Source organism: Gigantopelta aegis, chromosome 6 (genome assembly GCF_016097555.1).
Source record: "Gigantopelta aegis isolate Gae_Host chromosome 6, Gae_host_genome, whole genome shotgun sequence".
Lineage (NCBI taxonomy): Eukaryota > Metazoa > Mollusca > Gastropoda > Neomphalida > Peltospiridae > Gigantopelta > Gigantopelta aegis.
In genome coordinates this window covers 37,530,605-37,546,263 of record NC_054704.1, presented here as the reverse complement: position 1 = coordinate 37,546,263, position 15,659 = coordinate 37,530,605, and the positions used below count along the sequence as shown (strand labels likewise).

The window sequence follows — 15,659 nt, the reverse complement described above, 5'->3', positions numbered from 1 at the left end:
TTTCATTTGGAATATCTCCCACAATATTCGATTGTGCTGAACTATAATATGCTGTTCAAGAACTCTTGTACTGACATTTCTATGCTGAACTGATGTGCTGAACTTGTTTAAAATATAGTTGATTTAGAATTAATTTTGTTATTTTATTTAAAGGTGTTTAATTGACATTTCTGTGCTGAACTGATGTGCTGAACTTATTTAAAATATAGTTGATTTAGAATTAATTTTGTTATATTATTTATTTATTTATCAGAGATTCCCACTCCCACCCAACCATTTACACACACATACCATAACCTAAAATAAAATTTTATTAATCAGCAATTGTGGTGAGCAAATGTCCTATTTCTCACTTTATTGGTGAGCAGTTGTCCAGTGAGCAATTGTCTGGTGAGGTATTGTCCAGTGAGCAATTGTCTGTACACCCTTTTATATGCACCATCCCACAGACAGGATAGCACATACCACGGCCTTTGTTACACCAGTTGTGGAGCACTGGCTGGAAAGAGAAATAGCCCAATGGGTCCACCGACGGGGATCGATCCTAGACCGACTGTGCATCAAGCGAATGCTTTACCACTGGGCTACGGGTCAGTAGACGTCTAAAAAAAGAAAAGGAAGAAAGAAGTGTTTTATTTGACACATTTTAGTTACAGTTATATTCTGTTGGGCATATGGTTACGGATAATGAGAGAGGATACCCACTGCTGCCACTCCATGGGCTATTCTTTTCTATTTATTAACAGCAAGAGATCTTTTACATGCAGTATCCCCACAAACAGGATAATACGTACCATAGCCTTTGTTACACTAGTTGTTACTGCTGGGTTACATCTTGCCCCTATATCTAAAACATAATTGTAAAAAATACCATTCTACATTTTGTGTTGTTGTTTTTTGTTTATATGGGAATATTTTGTGGGGTGGGGTTTTTCAATGTTAAAGGCATATTTTTACTATTTATTTTTGTTTAAATGAAGTCCTTCTATATAATTATTATTTGATATCACCTGTCAAAGCTGGTAGCTTGAATTAATGGTTCATTCTGCTTGTGTCAGTCTGTGCAGTCCTGACAGTTTTAAGAGGCCATGTGGCTGGTGCAGCCTGCCTGTGGGGGAGGATTTACCCAAACAGAAGGAGATCTGTATGGAGGTGTTGAGATGATCTGTCAACAGCTGTATCATGGTAGACATGGCCAGATCAGCAGCCTCAGGGAGAGCTCATGTGAAGAGTATCAAGAGTATTACATGTAGCTGCAAGGATGATAAAGAAAATTAATAACTTATTGTGCAGATATGATAGAGAAAAATTAATAAACTTCCTTTGATAAAGAAAATTAATAAAAACTTTTTATGAAACTGCGATATAATTATTTTTATTAATTTCATTAGATGAAGATTTTTTTTTTTTTTTTTTTAACCATCATTGTGCAATAGTTAAGTAACTTAATTTTCAAAATATTCATTGGCACAGCAGGATTTCAAATTAGGGGGGTCACACACCCCACCTAAATTTTTACCCAGCAAGAACACTGGTGTTATGGGGGACCAGAAAGTATAAACTACCGGTAAAAGATGTGATTGAGGGGAAGGGGACACATGGTCCCCATGGCTCTACCTCTGGCTACACCAGTGAAAATATTACTCATTCATTTAACTACCCACACCACCCTCCAATTTTCACTGTACCAGTCTAATTTCATTAAAAAAGAGAAATACTTTTCTCTCCATCTGTGCATTCCGAAAATATATTCAAGCATTTGAAGATAAACACTTGAACTGTGAAAATAAACTGTTTGGATTTCTGGTAAGCAAGTTCTGCTTGAACCTATTGCTTGAAAAGTCGTTTCCTCTGGCTGTTGAGTTCTTGTATAAATGTGTAGTTCAAACACAGTAACAGATTTATGACCCAGTGTAAACAAGACCCTCAGGCTGGGACAACTCCAGTGTTAGCTTATCCAGATAATTCTGTTAACTCTAATTTAATGAGGCCTTGCTTGATTGGAAGGCAAATCATTGCATTACTGGCTGGTTATAAATCTTACTTCAAAACAAAGCTCAAAAAGAAAGAGAATGCATATTGAATTGGTAAAGACGGTGTGTCTGAGAAATGGTTTGATGTCAAGTTATAATTTTGTATTTTAATCTTGGATCAATGAACACTGGTAGTACTTTTATCTAAGACCTCAAACAGATGAGAACAGAATTTTATCTGGGCTGTCTTTTCAGAACAGTTTAATGAGTTAAAAGTTTGTTTTGTTTAATGACACCACTAGAGCACATTGATTGATTTATCATTGGCTGTTGGATGTCATACATATGATAATGCTCTCATGTAGTCTTCAGAAGAAACATGCTACATTATTCAATTAGCATCAAGAGATCTTTGATATACACTTTCCCAGAGACAGGACAGCACGTACCATGACCATGGGGCATTGTTCAGGGCTCGCGCTGTCGGGAGCCAAATTAGCCATTGGCTAATTTTTACAAAAAATGGCTAATAAAATTTGCAAGTGGCTAAAATTTTGGATAAGCCATCTTCTGTCTTCTGATGTGAACAAATGGATACATAATCTATCCAACACCTCAAATAATACTACCAAATATTCAATTAGCGTTATAGCGATCTCGCAACCGGTAATGAGAAACGGTGTCATGCAGAATACAGCGTAGGCCTTATGTTTGCTTATTTTAATAATCACAGTTATTAATTTTAACGGCATTCATTCAACATTATCACAGCAATGTCTGGAATATCTGTAACTTGTTATTTTTAATTTGTAAAATCTTTGAACCAAACAATCTAATTAAAATTAGCTCCACTATTACATGTGGATCTAACACCAGCCAGTTGGAGCTCATATCCACCAATAAAAACCTTACTTGCAGAATCCTGCCAGTGATTTAAAACTAACAACACTGCATAGTCCTTAATAGGATAGGACTTAATCTAACAACGTCATAACATGTTATGATATAAAAGCAAACGTGATGACGTCATATTATTATTATTTTTTTAAATTATTATTATTATTATTTTAATGATACCACTAGAGATCATCGATTTCATATTAATTGTGTCACATACTTTGGAGGCTTTCACCCCTCTTGAAGAATATTCCATAAAAAGTCAAAATGGCAGCTGATACAAAATTACATGCTTTTTTCCCTATGCGCTCTCAGCGAAGTCGATATAGGTGACATGGTTATCATCTGGTATGTGGAATCTGTGTCATTGTAATGGTTTTTTCAAGATTTGTGTCTGGACAAACTTTGGAGGAAATCTAACGGAAATTAAAGGTAGGAGAGTAATGTTTCGTAGTTGTTAACCATTTGGTTCGGACAATAACATAAAGATTGCTATTTAAAGAAATAATGAGTTCTATATAAACAAAAAAACAAAAAAAAGCTCTCAAATATTTATTTGGGAAAAAAGGAAGAAAGAAAAAACAACACCATCCATAAACATCCACCCACCCCCATATTTCTGTATGTTTGTTAATTTAATGTCAGAGGCCTTAGAAGTGGGAGCGGGTGTATGGGGTACTGGCTTCAGACTCTGAAGATATTGCTTAACCCCATCCCAACCCCTACCCCCATTAAGGTTTTGTTATTCCCATTTATTCCAGTTTGTACACAATTAGCTGAAAAAGATACATTTTTATATTCATATATAAATACTCTATACAGTACTGCGTAAAACAAATTTGGCTAAAGCATTTTCAATAAAAATTCCATTTGGCTAATATTTTGGCTACAGGTATTTTTGATCCAGGGTGAGCCCTGATTGTTGGGATGGGGAAAAAACAAGCTGGTGTAGAAACCTTAGTTGATACTGTGATGCAAACTTATTGCCTACCATCCTCAAGTGCAATGGCTTTTAACCACTATACCAATGATGCCAGTCAGAAAGAAAAGAAGGAAAAAAAACCCCACTTGACAAGAATTGACTTCTTGTTCATTAGTAATGAGGCAAATTGTCCACTATTAGTGATGCACACCACAGTGGATTGTTCTTGTCCAGCTGTGTCAACATTGATTGCAGACACAACTCCGAAATATGCAGAATGTTATCAAGATAACAGGCTATCAAGATGAACTTGTTACCTTGGAGCCAGACTGATATGGGTGGAACAAACCAGTTAATGTACATGTGGCGTGTACCAGTCTCCTGATTGCCAACACTAATTAGAATTCATTACCATGACAATACCGGGCAGTAAGACAAACAATGTGTGATAAAATAAACTCTGAAGAACAGCAGACAGTTATAACTGCAATAAAACCTGTATATGTTGGGCACCTACTTAAAGGGAGTTTCAGGTATGATAGGTGGTTGTTCATGTTAGGTCAGTTTATACTCATGGATATGAATTTTTAGGGTTTTTTTTCTTATTTAAGCTTTTGTACTTGTGGGTGATAAAATAAGTGTCACAGTATAGATTGAATTGGATCTAAAATGCTAAACAAATGACCTATATTTAGATATTATATAGAAATTTCAACATTTTAAGATCATTTTAGCATTTATTTTAAAATAGGTATCAAATCCCTGTATACTATATTAAGTGATATGCCTGCTTTAATATAGGGTCAGTTAAAAGTGTAATACATGTATATTAAATTGATTTTGGATTTTTATATTTTTTATTTAACATCAAAAGACAGATGATTATATATTCAATTTAAAAAATTAATAATTTGCCTGATATGAAATTAAATACTATGATGTTTTTTTAAAAGAGGTGGTTGCTAGAACAGGTTTACTAGTCCTCTGGCACATAGTGATGTTAACATTGTACACTAGAACCTTCATACAAAGGTATTTGAAATGTCCTTTGTTTACAGATACATGTGTAAGTGTTAATAAAGATGTTCTTGTACTCTACGAGTTAGGATTATTATTGGAAGTTTTGTAGCATTTATTTGTGAAAGAAGCTTATATTAATATCAGACAGATTTAATATTAATAGGTAGATAGACAGATAAATGCCCTAGATTTCGAAATTAATTTTACACCATGTGAAGTTATTATATCTGTATTTCCATGCATTTTGGTTCAGTTCCTTTGGAATATATAAAGCCATTTTTACAAAATTATGATTTGGTTAGTTAATTGCCTAGCATACACATAAAACAAATCTAATCCATATAAATTAAGTATTGTTTCATCCAAATGTTTATCTCAATATCAGTCATAATAATTTTTAAATTCTCCTTTCTGTCACCAATATCTTCAAGCATAAAACTCAATATCACTTCAAAAGATTTCTCTGTCAACAATGCACTGCTGGAGGTTGCTTAGGGAAAAAATTCCAAAATACGTATATGATAAATCTTCTTGAAAAAATATCCATGGCTCACTCTTGATGCTATCAGAATTTCTTTGAAAGTTAGCTGATGCTTGCTACTACCAGCTGTGTGGTATAAAAAATCTATCTGCTGACATTTTTCTCTCTCAAATTCATTTTCGGTGATAAAGGATTATCAAATTGCTGGGAGTTTAGTAATGTTTGGAATGGGGATGTTACTGTTATCAGTTGAAATCGGCTCATGTTGATGTTGTAACTGTAGTTGTTTTCTGATGTGTTAGGAAAATATTATTTGTTTTAGAAACCTTCAGGGCCTTTCTTTTTTGCATCTGTGCTTTAATGATGATTTGATAATAATAATGTATTTATGAAATATACTTTGCATGTGTTGACATATGTGTGAAGTGAATCTTTCTGTTGATGATTTTGTTTTTCACCACCAAAGCATTGTTTATAAACAGTAGATCAGAGGTTCATATTTTGTCATCACATGAGCATTAACTTTAGATCAGATACATTTATGACATCACACAGTTTATAAGCTGTTTAGAATTGGGACTCGGCACTCTGGCCTAAATTACTTGAAAAATATCTATATTACTTGAAAAATATCTATATTATTTGAATATTATATATTTACTGTTTTCATCGCAGAGTTTCCAAATGTGGTAAAAAAGTAAATTGTTACCGTATATATTCTTTAGTACATGTATTTGGATCATAAATATCTTGATCCTTTTTCTTGCGTTGACAACAGTTACCCCAAAAATATGTAAGGACACCCCAGCACTTAGTTAGTGGTAGTTGTGGTAGTGGGACTTTTAGTCCAGGGAATAAAAAAAGAAACTCACTACTGATGTGGTTCTTTTCATTATTAATTGGAAGCAAGAGATCTTTAATTCATAGATGCTGTTGCCTGCAGATTGGAGAGCACATATCATGGTCTTTGGTAGACATGTAATAATGTATTAGACATGGATAACCCCACTGAAGGAAATGAGTCCCCAAAATATCTGGGACAGATGAATTAGAATAGCCTCAGTCTCACAGATATGAGAATTGTTCATCTATATTTAAATATAATAAATATGGCTGCTTTGTCTGGCTTTCCATGTGCTAGGGATGCCCTGACTTCACTGTTTATTGCTTTAGTAATCTTAATCTATTTTACCTACTGTTACCAGCTGGAGAAACATTTGCTATATCTCTAGATTAGCCTTGGTGCATTTCCAACTCCTCAGCTGGGGTTTGCAGCATTTTCATCAAATGGCACGAACAGGATGGAAAAAAAAGAGAGCAGGGAACCATTTTTATTTAACTTAAGGATATTTCTGCCATAGAAAGAAAACAAAATCTGAGATGGTGTTGAGATTAAAGTTTGTCTATTAGAGTTGGTGGAGGGGAGTGTAGCTTAGGGCTATTCCAGAATTAATCAGATGATGGTGCAGGTAGGCATCTTTATTTTTTTTTATGGCTGGTGGGATGGCATTTTTTTTCTTAGCATGTATGGTTAAAATAAAACAAACATATGTTGGTGGTGGGTAAATTAAAAATTATCTTGAACTTCCTCTCCCTCCCCTCATCAACTGATCAATTCTGGAACAGTTCTCAGTAATAGAGCTTCTGTCAGAAATGCAGTTAAAATCAGGATCATTTGATTTTCCTGTTGGATTCTTAGTGTTCCAACCAATGGTCTACAGCTGGTATTTCAAGAATATGGCAATGAAAATGTAAAACACCCATTGCTGCTAATAAAAAAAAAAGTATCCTGATGGTAGCAATGTCCGTATTAAAAATTGGATATTGTTCAGCATTCCTTTTTCTTTTGCAGAAGACTTTCTCTGGACTTTTTTTTCAATTATGATTTTATTTTTTTGTGCATATTCATGACTGTATACCAATGGTGGATTAGTTACCTAATAGAGTGAAAACTTCATTTTAAATGTGAAATTAAATGGAAAAAAAAAAAATTCTCTTTTTTTTCATTTTTAAAAAATCTTCAGTATTGTGGTGTGAACATAATACTTGGCTGAAACTAAATTAAATCAGTTTTTATTTTTTAATATAATCTTCACTGTAAATTGCTCATCAATGGTAGATTGGTTACCTAACAAAGTGGAAACTTCCATGTTACAAATGTGAAACTAAATGAAGCGCACAATTATTCTTTTCTTTTAAAAAAAATATATGTTCGTTACTATGGTGTGGACTTCACAATTATTCCGAAATTAAATACATTTTTCTTTTTTAATCCTCAAAAATCACTGCAAGTTCTTTACCAATGGTAAATTAGTTACCTAATAAACTGGAAACATGTAAGTGTGAAGCCAAATGCAAGGTGAATTTTTTCTTTCTTTTTAATTTTTTTGCCACAAGTTATGTATTAAGACTTGGTGTGAAATCTGTTTGGAACGGTGAATGCTTCTAATGTGACTGAGTGGAATCGTTCGTTTTTTGCCAAATGATTACAGCAGACAGCGTAGTGTTCCATAATAACAACTGATGCATGTCATTTAATTTGAGGCTTTTTTCCCGTAACTCTGCTTTCAAAGGGTTATTGCCTCTATGCTGAGTTTGATTTAGTTGTGATGGAGTTTTTTCTTTTTGAAATTTATAGCATCAGAGTGATAGTATCTAAAAGAAATAGTTTCAGAAAGGTTTAATAAATCGTAAAGCTGTGCTAAAAATAGTTGAATGTTGGGTTTTTGTACCTTTTAACAAATGTTATATTGTGTTTTGTACTTTCAAAGGAATTAGTTTATATTTATTTGAATTGATCATGATAATAGATTTGGACATGAAGAACTATATTTATAAGACAGAGACTGCTGAAATTGTTATCTTGATCTCTATTTACTTGTTATCTAGTGGTTTGCACTTTTTGATGTCATTGCATGCTTACCGAACCGTAATTTGAAATGTTTGGTAATTACATTTATCTTTGCACAGTGTTATTTGGCAGCCCTATAGCTCACTGTTATTTTATGTGAAAAAAGCAATGGTCATAATATTAATGATTCACAATTCATATTCATCAGAAAAGGATGATGTATGTTGTTACAAGTAATAACAGAAGTAGGTTGTAGTATGGTAGTCTTTTGCCATCAAATGCTAAAGTATAGGTAGCATGTGAGTTTTGTTTGCTTCTTTGCCTTTTAGTGGACTATATGTATGTTTGTTTCTTTTTTGTGAGATATACAAAAGAACATTTTTGTTGCTTATTTGTAGACATATGTAATAGTTAAATATTTCGTGTCATAATCATGGTATGGAGGAAGTTCATATGAATTTTGTTTTCTTCTGCTAATCAAGTAAGAGAAGCCTATGTGGGAAAATTAACAGAGGTTTTTTTTTTATTATGTGCTAATCCATATCACAGTTGCAATAGATATGTAATTAATTATTGATTAAAATTGTTCCCTGGTGTTGTTAAAACAGTTAAATAATTATTCACTATTACCATCTGGTTGCAAAACCATTAAATATTAATTTTCAGTATTCTTACATTCTATAAGACATTTGAAGTACCTTGTTGCACCTCATGCAAGACAGCTGCAGCACAAACTAACATGTGCAAGTACTAAAACCAATATTTGGCACAAGTGTTTATAATTAAAACATTTCATAGTGGATTCCATCCTCCAGAACATGCATTTAGCTTCTCTGTTGTGTGGGAAAATGTTCTGCAGAACTCATCAATAAAATCATATTACATCACTACCAGGTGAATGAAACATCCACATGGCTGGGATGGTCGTATTCTAAATGTCATATTTTTATACAGTCTCTGGGGAATGCAGATTTCAGTTGAGATTCTTCTGATTTATGAGACAGCATATTTATTATCTATTATACAATGTAATCTGATCAAGGTTACTGGTTTGTAAGCACAATGTGTTTTATTCCTTCCTAGATATTGTGATGAAAAGTTTTGATTTATATCATCTGTGGGGTTAGGATATTTTTTGGTATGACATACAAATTGTGTGCATGTGTTTGTGTTTGTTAAGATCCATTATCCACAAACAAGTCCCTTTTATGATTTTGCTGTATGCAGACATTCTATTTTCATGAATTCAAACTGACAGCGTATATGAGTATTCTTTTCTTTAGTCTTAAGTCATATGTTCTAGGTGTCATATCATGTAAATATATGTTCCCATAAGTTATTCCAAAATAGTACTGGAAATGACAAAATAATTTAGAAAATGCAAAATATTGTCGATAAAACAGCTTCTTGGATGCCGGTGTAACTGTAAAAAACTACTTGTCTGTGACTTGCCTATAAAACAAGATGCAAGTATTTGTGGATTGTTTTGATAACAAAGATTTGCCAGGCTTTGTTTGCTGCATCACATGGTTGCGTGTCATCATGTAACTTCTCTCTCGAGCTGTTGTACATTAACATAGCAGACACGCTGCAGCAGACATACAGCATCAGCTGCCGTTGTCGCTTGAAAATAATATGAAGTGGCAAACACCACTGCTGCTTTTTGTGTCTGCCAACTCTTAAATTAATTCAAGGCAGCTAACATTTTGCAGAAGGAGAATTTTTCTGTTTATCTAAATTCTGAATTCCTGAGAGAGAAAAAAACCCTCTGTCTCTCTCTCTCTCTCTCTCTCTCTCTCTCTCTCATTTCTCTCTCTCTCTCTTCTCTCTCTCTCTCTCTCTCTCTCTCTCTCTCTCTCTCTCTCTCTCTCTCTCTCTCTCTCTCTCTCTCTCGTTTGCCTGTCTTACACTGTCTCTCTTTGTCACATTTTTCTTTTTTGTGTGTTTCTCTTTTTAAGGTAAACAGCATATAAAAGATCCCTTGCTGCTAATGGAAAAATGCAGCAGGTTTCTTCTGAAGATTGTGTGTCAGCAATTACTAAATGTTTGACATCCAACAGCCAATGCTTTAGTGGTGTTGTTAAACAAAACAAACTTTAACATGTCTCTGTCTGTTTCTGTCTCTGGTACTTTTTTGTCTCTTTGTGTGTCTGTGTCTCTATATCCATCTGTCTGTCTCTCTCTCTACTCGATTTTATCAGCATGTGTTAATCTACTCTTTCCAGTTGTGTATTTATCTCTACAGTGGTATTGCACAACTTCTAATATACTTCCCTGTGTATCTTCAGTCTGCCATGTCACATCAAAAAAGCTATAATTTTGTTTAAAGATTGTATGCTATGTACAGTTGTTACTGTATCTTGTGTCTGCACTAGCAGCAGATATCAGTTGGCAGACATGTGTGCCAGGGATGGGAAACACACAGTTATGTTTGGGTCTTATCATTCTTATCAAATGTTCTTTCCACCTAGCTAGTATCATACATGCTGGAGGTGTGTTTATAACCTTTACTCTGTGCGAAAACGTTTGATGAAATGTGTTATCATTTTATGTGTGTGTAGCATATGCTTCCAATCAGATTTATAGCTGGATGGTATTTTTTTTTAATACACAGACGAGAATGACCCAGCAATAATGAACTTTTGGCATCATTGTTAATTATGCTTGAGATGTAGCTCTGTGGTATATCTCACTTGCTTGAGGTACATCAAGTCATAGGTTATATAGCAACAGGTTACTGTCCTGGGCCCCGTTCCACGAAGCGATCTTAGTCCTAAGATCAACTTAAGTGCATAGGGTAGCTATGTGCCTAAGGTAATTTTAGGGCTAAGATGACTTCGTGGAACAGGGCCCTGGCCCAAGCAGTGTCTCATGATTGGTATACCAATTGCTTTCCTGTCTCTGGAAAATCTATTAAGGATCTCTTGCTCCTCTTTGGTAGATCACCCCACCCGTTACCGACCATGGTCAGACTGCCTGTTCTCCCTTGCACCTGCCAGTGCAAGCTGTCCTGCCTTCTCCCACCCCCATCTCCACCCCCCTTCCCTCTTTCTGTCATGGACAGAAGAGCCAACACTTGCGCTTATGACAACAATTTGTTCTGAACATGCAAGTAAAACCATAAGTCAAGTCTTTGGTAGGAATAGCATTTTTGGCTGCAGCAAGTTTTTCCTTTCTACTCAAGGACCACATCATAAAAATTGTATTTTATGGCACTAATTAGCCATAGTTCAGAATATGCTCAGGTATCATTAAATAAAAATTCCTGGTTAATTATTTTATTATTTAAGTATAAAAGCTATATAAGTGCTATACCTAAGGGCCTAATTAAGGACGAACCACACTAATGCACACTTTATTTCAATCAGTGATTTCATTATATATGTTGCTTCATTAGTAATATGCTGATAGACCATTAGCACTTGAAAGTACCACAAGACTAATTGTCATACAAGGCCAAGGTTTTAAAATAATGTTTTGTGTGATCTGACTAATGAAACATACTGATTAATTTCTATCATCCCAAATTTCCAAAAGTTCCTTTATTCTCTTTCTTTTCTTCCTTTTTGTCTCATCGTTATGAAGTTAAAAAGGAGAGATCTGGGTATTTTGTCCAATGTCTGTAGAGGCAGCAGTGGCATCAGATTTCGCATTTAGATAAGTTTCTCACAAACTATATAATTCCTAGGTCAATGAAACTTGGTTTATAGTTGCACAATTGATTGTTCATCACAGTGCACTGAAACATTTTATAGCAGCCGAGACATTTAATTTCACAGAATACTTATTAATTTAATTTGTAATAATTTAAATATTCATTACAAAAATGAACTTTCCAATCAATTCAGCAGGTTATAGTAGACCAAATTTAAAAAAATATTTGGCCTAATATTTACTGCATGCAGTACTTTGTACACACTGAGTGGTGGACTGTACCAATCAAAAAGATACCTTTATCTGTTAATGAACATTCATGTCGTTGAGAGTAAATAGTGCTGTGTCATGTGAACCATTCCAGCAGTTTCATATTCCAGTAATGCACTGTGAATTGTCATTATTAAAGTTGTGATATTTACAGACACAGAGGTTATTATTGAATTCTGAAAGTATGTTTTCTAAAACACATCACATACTTTGATTACATTGGATATGCTACCATTATTATTTGATAAATTGTATTATATATAAAAAAAATTAAAAACCATTTACCGGTATGACATGATACAATATTTCGACTCCATTGGAAATAAAATAAAATGAAATGAATTAATATTTTATGATGACCCCTGGCACATTATTGCTACCACCACCTCATAATTAACTTTTTAACAAAACAGCATAAGAAATATTTTATATACTGACCTCTTTCGTGCAAATCCCTTCTATAGTGATTAACTTTTTTTTTAAAATCTTTTTTACATTTCTCACTATGGTGGCTGCCTATGTAATTTCATAACCACTATCCAACCAAGAAGAAAATGTGAATCACGATGTTTAATCAATAATTATTTCATGTTCTGTGTAGCATATTTGTTCTTTTCAACAGTACTGTGATCTTTTTCTATGTTATTCTTACAGGCAACCCACGACTGACTGGTACTGGCACCATCAATGTCATGGTACAGGATGTCAATGACCACGCTCCAGTGTTTGAGAATGGGGGCTCGTACACAGGTCACGTGATGGAAGGGAAGTCGGCCAGCACCGAGGTCCTTGTGGTCAAGGCATCGGACATTGATGAAGGAATCAATGCCCAAATTGTGTATGTACTCATTTCTGAGATTCTGAGTTTTATGATTTAGCTAATCCAAAGACTGAGTATGTATTCATAAATTCCGAGATGCTGATTCGGTTTTATGACTAAACTAATGTCTAGGTTGTATGTTTTTTTCATTTTTGAGGGGGGGGGGGGGGACGGGACTTACCTTAGTGGTACAGCGCTCGCCTGATGCACTATTGATCTAGGATCAATTCCCGTCGGTGGGCCCATTGAGTTATTTCTCGTTCCAGCCAGTGCTCCGCAACTGGTGTAACAAAGGCCCTGGTATGTACTACCCTGTCTGTGGGATGGTGCATATAAAAGATCCCTTGCTGCTAATCGAAAAGAGTAGCCCATGAAGTGGTGACAGTGGGTTTCCTCTCTCAATATCTGTTCAACGCCATATAACCGTAAATAAAATGAGTGCGTCATTAAAATAAAACATTTCCTTCCTTCCTTCATTTCTGAGATTTTGGACTGATTCCATTTATAATATAATACACAAGGACTTTTTAACAGTTTTCATTGCTTCTTTTAATCTGTATTCCCAAACCCTCTTTCTACATAACTTATGATCTGCCTCGCAAGGATCGTTTTGTACTCAGCTCTCTACTAAGTGCACTACACCTTGTCAAAGGCCATGGTATGTGCTTTCCTGTCTGTAGGAAAGTGCATATAAAAGATCCCTTGCAGTTAATGAAAAAATGTAGTGGGTTTCCTCTGAATTACCAAATGTTTGACATCCAATAGCCAATGATTAATTAATCACTATACTCTAGTGGTGTCGTTAAACAAAAACAAACTGTGCTGTAGACATTACACCATGCTCCATATCTGGAAAAGTGCATCTAAATAGATGTTGCTGAAAATACATATAAGATATAACATGCTTCTAATTAATTATAAGAGATTTTCTAATTCATTGTATGTTAGAACAGTATGCTTGAACCTTAAATTGCATTCATTTGAACAATTACAATAACAAGTTTAGTTTTTATGACTGTGGAAAAAGTATATGTTATGTAGCCTTTCTGGTATTTAAAGTAAAAATTGGTAGTCATGTTTTTAAAGGTATATGTTTATTTATTAGAGCCATGTACTCTTATCTGGATAACAATTGTCACAACCGTCTATGATTAAAGACTTCGTCTACGTCAAACTTCTTTTAACATGGCTTAATTTACTGGCTTATAAAGCACTGGAAGTTGACATCACAAAAAGTCAATTACAGTGCATTTTCAACTTTCTTTTGCTGATTCACTATGCATTATTCAACAAACTGACAGTTTGTGGATCATGGATAACATTCATACCTGAATGGCTTGTCTGCTTTCTGTATTACCATGCAATTCATGAGTATATCCTTGCGTCATTTATTTGTATTGAACTCGACACATGGGTGGTTGCACCCAGCTGACGGCCATCTTACACTACCAGACAATTTTATCAATGCGTTATGCACCTTAATATCTATTTTATGGACCACATTCAGGCCCAGCCCAGACTTTAAGTAGTCGACTGATAATGGATAATTCCTTTGGATTTGCAGTAATAACAGTTACCATGATAAATGCGGACCTAGTTATTGTCATACTAACTCTTTTGTTGTCGGATATTTGAATTTAGGGGAAATTTATTTTTTACTATGTCAACATGATAGTTCACCAAGTACCATACACTGTTGAAGTAAAGAATTTAGTAAACATTTGTTAGTAAAGGTCAACTGTAAAGCCAATATATATATGCACAAAAATATAATCACAGGTCTATAAGTGCAATTTTATATTAAATAATTTTAAGTTAGTTCAGCTTATGTGAAAACAGTATCGTTTTAGGGCCATATATAGCCTAATATAACTGCAAAGTGGGGCAGTTAAAAAATAATAATTTAGGCAAAGTAATATAAGAACTTGTTTTGCTAGATAGTAAGGACACTTCTAAATTAAAAGAACACTTTTTCATCCCACATCTTCAGCCTTGAGTTCTTACATATAAGCGTAAATAAATCATGCAATATTATAGCAAGCATAAATTTCTAATTGCAGCTTAAAATTCCATTTCATTTACAATTTTATTGGGCCAGTTAATAAATATTTTAAATATTTTATTTCAGTTACAGTTTGGCTGATAGTAAAGGACAGCGTTTCACAATACACCCAGATTCTGGAGTCATCGTTACTCTTGGACGTCTTGACCGGGAAGAATATGATGAATACCATTTAGTCGTCATAGCAACGGACAGGGGAATCCCACCTCAGTCGGCCTCTACCGATGTCACGATCTATATTGATGACGCCAATGATAATGCACCACAGTTTGAGCAGCAGGGTTATGCAAGAGTGATTTTAGACCCAACAAACACAGGTACAAAATGAAATTGCTTCTGTTTGTGTTTTGGGTAAGGTCAACCTGACATGAACTAAGAGCTTGATTCAATACAGTGGATGATGTTAATTTCTTGCACCGTTCATCCACAGCTTTTGAGGGTTTTTTTATCTTATCTTCTTTTGTAAATGCTAAATTAGTTCCAAGTGTTGACAAGCTAGCCATATTGCAAATTCTTGTATAGTTAAAAAGCTGTCCATGATTATTAGCAGAAAAATTGAAATTATAACTCTGTCAAAAAGCTTTCCTAAATGGTTTACATTAAATTATTATCCATTCAAACAGCAAGATGTAAGTTGTATTTTATTTGTTTTTCATTTATATTTTTACAGTACGAGATAAATGTGTTAATAAAATATACAGTGATTCCT

At 34.3% G+C, this 15,659-nt stretch overlaps 1 protein-coding gene across 1 annotated transcript in view; it reads left to right on the top strand.

Annotated features, from left to right (window-relative positions):
• The window catches only part of LOC121376522 (cadherin-related tumor suppressor-like), a 152,424-nt gene that overhangs the window by 114,827 nt on the left and 21,938 nt on the right, over positions 1-15,659 (top strand). Inside the window, exons 7-8 of the mRNA XM_041504417.1 lie at positions 12,723-12,906; positions 15,017-15,267. Of these exons, the coding sequence (XP_041360351.1) occupies positions 12,723-12,906; positions 15,017-15,267 (435 nt within the window). The remainder of the gene's footprint in view (positions 1-12,722; positions 12,907-15,016; positions 15,268-15,659) is intronic.